The following is a 6,009-nucleotide window of genomic DNA, read 5'->3' on the forward strand; positions in this document are numbered from 1 at the left end:
AATAGACTGGCCGGATACATTATCATTATTTTATACATGCCTTTGTTTCTTCAATTTTGGATCATTTATATAATAGTAATTTCCACCTTATGTGTTAGTAATTTTCATCGAAGGATCATTTAATGTCGACTTCATTCAGTGCTTGATGATCCAATATTTTTCACCACAACGCTCTTTTGACTGGACTTTTTAAGGTTTTGAATTGGTTATATCTCTCCAGGGTTTTCATCTTACAATTTCTGTAGGTGCGCACTAACCTCGATGGATTTCCACTTTTACTATTTATTTTCTGTTTACCAATCATTAGAACTAGCTACCATTTTTCCTATACTCTGGTATTTTACAAATATATATATAAAAAAAAATGTTTTCGCTTATAATATAATATTTTGTTATTTCTCCTTATACTTAAATAGTTTAAAAATTACCATTTCTAAAGATATTTTCGTTACTACTTCTCCCCCTCCCTCCCTTTCTATTGTATCATTTATGCTGTAGGCGAAATTTATTTGCGATACATGATTCATATATTACATTTGAACATATACTGAATTTAGCAATGGATCTAATCCAAGTACGTTCATTTTCATTATATTCCATTTAGTTTTTAATCTTTATGTGTTACGAAAACACATTTGTCTAATCAGTGTATTAAGCTTCACATATGTGTTATCACATGCTACCGTGGATCTAGTAGTTGTAAACCATTGATATATCGCAGACTGACAGCTAATTGGACTAATGCGTAGATGCAGGGTTATTTTAGAATTACTTTTATTGCAAGTTAAACCATTTTTCTTTAATATTTCATCCAGTCGTAACAATATATGTTCCCCCGCCTTTCTTTCTTGCCCGTTCTTTTTTCATGGCCTTTCTATCCAGGTCACGTGGCCATTTACTGTCTGTCTACCTCCCCCTCTCTGTTATACACATTCGCTGTAGCTTCTGTGATGCCTCTCCCAATTCTCTTTCTCTCTCACTTTCTCTGCTACTACGACTCTTACTAACAATGACTATTAACGCTTTCTCTTCAAATATATCTTGACTATTGTCCATAAAGATTATATATTGACCATTTTATTGTTGTGTTATATCACCACCGTCGCCCTTATTAACGAACCTTGTACGATCTGTTGGTACTAAACGACTACTGTGATATACCCTTTGAGTAGTTATATATAGCTAGCCGTGGCCAGTTCTAATCTAGGTTGGACAGATGTTGGCGAAGGTTCCTTGTCTTACAACTCAGAATTTCAGTAGCAGCGCAATATGATACCTTCGTTCTCCATTATTAAATCTTCGTCCCTACCAAAATTCCTCATTGAGGTATTTAACATACTAGATTTATTTTTTAAACTCTTTCAGTTCCTTAGGCTCATCTGTAATAATAAGTATGTATATTTTTGCGTGTGAATTCAATTTTAGCTTCATTTTCAAATTATCTTCAACACCTCTATTTGTGTATTATGTTTTATTTTTGATCTAAAAATTCTTGTTCGTGAGACGTAAGAAAAAGATGAATTTTCTAAAAAGACTTCAAGAATGTAGAATTATTATTATAAAGGTCAGCCTAAAGGAAATAGGTATTACATAAAACTATATAGTACTATTTTTGTGCTTGCTTTTCGTTTAAATCTAGTATCTATTAATAGAAAATATTTTATTTCTTACTTTTTCCTAATTGTTTACTTTATAAACGCTTTCACTTCCTCAGATACCCTTCCTTAGTGGGCTAGTTAAAATATTTATCACCCAACAGTCGGCCATGTTGTAGATATGTTAGTATCACCATTTATCACACTACTTCTCGATTTACCATTGCATACCTCACAAGTTTGCTGATACGTACCACACTTCCATTACCATTTTACTTTTTGTTTTAGGTCTTCATTCCAAGTTATGTATATATATATCTACATATATATATATATTACCTTCTTCCAAAGACTTTTTGAGTAATCGAGTTGTTTGCCCCTTCCACGTCAAATTGTTTTCTAATGGTGTCTTCTAGTTTTCCTTTCAGTCTTGGTATTATCTCCCTCTCCCCCGCTATAAGCCTACCCCACTTTTTTTTCCAAATGTGTCTTAGTTTTCATTTTAATTATTGCAGCTGGTCTTTCCCGATCCCCTTTTTTTTGACATATCCACGAAGTAATTTCTCCTATTACGACTTGCTGCTTCTGTTTACACATTCCTGTCACCTTCAAAACTACCAGCGCTTTTTTTTTTTTTTTTTTTTTTTTAATAAATCAACACTTAGCTTCTTTGTTAACGTAAAATATCGTTTGCTTTCACTTTTTAGTGGTCAATTTATATAGTTTTAGTGAACTGTATCCGTCTAAAATATGTATTCATTACATATATCTTATATTTAAAACGACCACTTTAATTTGATCTTTTGTTTGTTGATTATGTATAATTTACTTCAATTCTTAGAATAAACTAATATATTGATGATATTCTATTTTGATAGGACTGGTTGTATTATTAATTCTACAAAGTAAATCAAAGAAGGTAAGAATAACTTTATGCCATCTTCAGATTTTAATTTTCTATCTGTGATTTCCTTACTTATCTTTTCCACTAATTATTCAGCTAGATTTAAGCTATATATATATATGGTTTTCATTTTTCTTAAACTGAAAACTGTTAATTTTGTTATTGCATGTACTGCTTTAGCTTCAAATTTATCTTTCATTAATATGACTATTTGATAGAATTAAATATAATTATCACTCTTCTGGTTATCTCATAATATTTAATGCGTCTTTTTATTGGTGTTTTTTTTATTGTTTTTACAATGTAGCTTTGTTGTAACTTCCTTGAAGTATATTGGTCTCTATTTTTGTTTTGATGTATTAGGAAATATTTTTAAGCATTTAAATGCCCTTATAGTCATTAGCACTTGAGAAAGAAATGATGTTCCGGGTCGTTTACGAGGGACTTTGCAGCTTGGTTTGTATGATTTTGTTATGCTATGAATTAGTAGGATGTCTAGTGAATAGTATATTCTGTTGATTAGCTCTATTTTCATGTTGCTTTCATGTTTCATTGTTGTCTTAGTACTTCCTCGAATACATATGTATGCTAGTTTAAATCTAGTTCATAAATTTTATTTTCTATTAGGGTTTGTTTAACTGTGATTAAGACTGTGTGCATGTAAGTGTGAGAACTGTTGTTTGAAGAATTTGTTTAAAACTATGATTTGTGTTGTCCCAGCCTGCTCTTCAAAGAATGACCAAGTTAACTGGATTTTTTTAGCCTCATCTGCTTTTTATTTGGGTAAAGAAAGATTGAGTCACATTATTTTATTATGTTGTTAGAAGTCTGTAACAAAAAAGTAAAATTTGAGGATAATTTTTCAGATCCCTTTAAATTCAACTCAGCAGAGTTGTAAGCTGTTCTTTAGTGATGCAGCAGGCTCGTGGTGATGATTTTGCAGTTCACAAGAGTAAACAGGTTAGTTAAGGAGACTTCAGATAACCTTTATTCTCAATGAAACTAGACATGTATTAAATGTTGGGGGTTTGGGATGTTAGTGACAGCTAAATAAAGAGTAGTATGGTACTGGTCAGGTTTGTATTTCATGTGTTACATGTAAAGCTTTTTTGGAATGACTTTAGATATGGATGAACAGATTTTGATTCAGGCTAATTGTAGTCTGTATTTCATTTCATTCTTCTTGTGGATATTAATTCTGAGCTTGAAGTGATGAGTTTTTGTTTCATCCAGTCAGCTTTAGATGAATAATCACTGCTGTGGAATTTTTATTATTAATTTGATTCTTCGTTCCTTTTCAAGTTTGTTATAAATTGTATTTTGTCACTGTATTGCTTGAACTAGTTTTTGTCCATTTATATACTAAAACCTTGAGTTCAACTTATTTTGTGTTAAGCTTAATATAAAAAAAACTAGAAAAAACTAGACATGTCAAAAACGTCAGATATGTTTTGACTAATCTTCTTGCAATAATGTGTTTTCTTTGTTTTTCTGAAATTTTGCAAAAGAGAAATGTTTAGTTATATTGTCTATATGCATGGTCTAATGATTTTTAATTTTATGAGTGCCTACATCAGTTTTTTTTCTCTTTTTAATTCCAGAGAAATATGAGTTTTTACAATAGCATACCGCCAAGTGAGAAGCCAGGACTTTATCCTGCTGGAACCTTTCCTACAGCCAGTTATGCTCCCTCTCAACCTGCTGGAATGCCACCTGCAGCAACACCACAACAGAGATTCCCATCAGCTACTCAACAATATGCAATGCCTGCAGGTGCTGCCACACCCTCATTGTACACTCCAAGCAATGGGTATACACTAATGTCTCCAGCTTATGCTTCTTCTCCTGCACCTGGAGCATTTCATTCTGTTGGTTACTCTTCTCTTCCTTCCATCCCATCGACGACTCCAGGTTATCCTACCGCCCAGTATCCTACTACAAACTTCCCACCAACTCAGTTGCCAGGAAGTAGTGCACCATACCCAGGTTTGCCAGTCAGTAGCCAGTTGTATACAGGAAGTGGGGGTTATAGTCCCCTTCAAAGTGTTCAACCTAGAGCCTACACCATGCCACCAATGGCATACCCAAGTACACTTGGCACAAACCCTACATACCCTGGTGCTCCTCCTTTTGGGCCACCATATTAAAAAAGGTGTCAATAGCAGCAGGTGGCTAGGACTGAAGCTTATATATGTTGTATAGACCTACTGCATCTGGTGTGTTTGTAAATCTGGGCCCTTATTGGCCTAAGTTGAATTTAATTCTCATGTTTTTATGCAAACAAGGCTTCTTATGTATCTTATACGCAAGATAAGGGACTAAACTTATCAGGTACTCTTTGGTAGACATGGTGGTAACCGAAGTGCAACAGGGAAGTTGGTGAAGATAGGCTACTTTACTCATTCTGTTGCATAATACAAACATTTTTATGAAGGCCAATCTAAGTGTGCTCTATTATATATATATATATGTATAATTTTATGATATATATTGCACACATACTCTTTCCCCTGCTTTCTTTTTCTTTACTCAACAGACTTTAACTATAAAAGGAATATTTTATGTGTGTGTGTGTGTGTATATATATATATATATATATATAATATACATGCACACACACACACACACACATGAAATACACACAAACGCATTTTTCTTTTTTTAGACTTTTTTGTTTTTACAGAATGCATTTTTATATTTTGATAACATTTTTGAAGAAACTGCTGTTTTTGTTACTTTTTTTTTCAAACTATTTGTCATGTGGATCTTGGTACCAAAATGAATGCACTTGGTTATTACTCCAGTATAAGTAAACCAATATTGGCTAATGATAAGGTCACATTTTTTCTTTTTCCCATTATTACACTGCATGTGCTTTCATTGACTTTTTTTAATCAACCTTGTCATTCAGCCACTATTCATTGCAATTTCTTCTTTGAATAATTTTAGTTCAACGTTTTCACATTTTACAAATTGCATTGAATTTCTTGGTTTAGTTTTATTGGATTATATTCTTTCAACAGTGTACTGGTCTTCGATTGGAACTGCTAATTGATATTCCACAGTAACCTGTACAGAAGTCTAGAAAAGCATTTCCTCTCTAAATTCTGTAGCATTCATCCATGACGCAATACATCATAGATAGCTATTTTTAGCAAATATAAATCATAAAGAAAATTTTCTCCTCAATTTCCCTTTCTTCCCTAACAAAATGGCCTTATATCCAATAATGAAGATAAAGTTATATATATATATATATATATATTAATATATATATATATATATAGTCTAATAAACATTTTGGTAATCTAAACCAACACTGCAGTTTGATTTAGCTTGCAGTGATTTCTCCAACTGCTGTATACCTGTTACCCACCTCTCATCACAATTATCTCTTTTTTTCTATATTCAACTAAAAAAAAAATTCTTTTTCAATCTACCATTGCTGAATTGGTGTCTAACTCGTTTCCAACTGGGGAAACTTGTAAGAATATTTTTTCAATAGTTAAC

General features: G+C 32.4%; 1 protein-coding gene across 1 annotated transcript; it reads left to right on the forward strand.

Annotated features, from left to right (window-relative positions):
* The first annotated feature begins 2,467 nt into the window (after positions 1–2,467).
* LOC115209310 (MAPK-interacting and spindle-stabilizing protein-like) lies at positions 2,468–5,001 on the forward strand. Its single transcript, XM_029777694.2, has 3 exons — positions 2,468–2,514; positions 3,366–3,459; positions 4,101–5,001. The coding sequence occupies exons 2-3, from the start codon at positions 3,412–3,414 to the stop codon at positions 4,644–4,646; spliced, it is 594 nt and encodes a 197-aa protein (XP_029633554.1). The 5' UTR covers positions 2,468–2,514; positions 3,366–3,411; the 3' UTR covers positions 4,647–5,001.
* Positions 5,002–6,009: the final 1,008 nt, after the last annotated feature.

The sequence above is a fragment of the Octopus sinensis genome, linkage group LG1 (genome assembly GCF_006345805.1).
Source record: "Octopus sinensis linkage group LG1, ASM634580v1, whole genome shotgun sequence".
NCBI classification, from domain to species: Eukaryota; Metazoa; Mollusca; class Cephalopoda; order Octopoda; family Octopodidae; genus Octopus; species Octopus sinensis.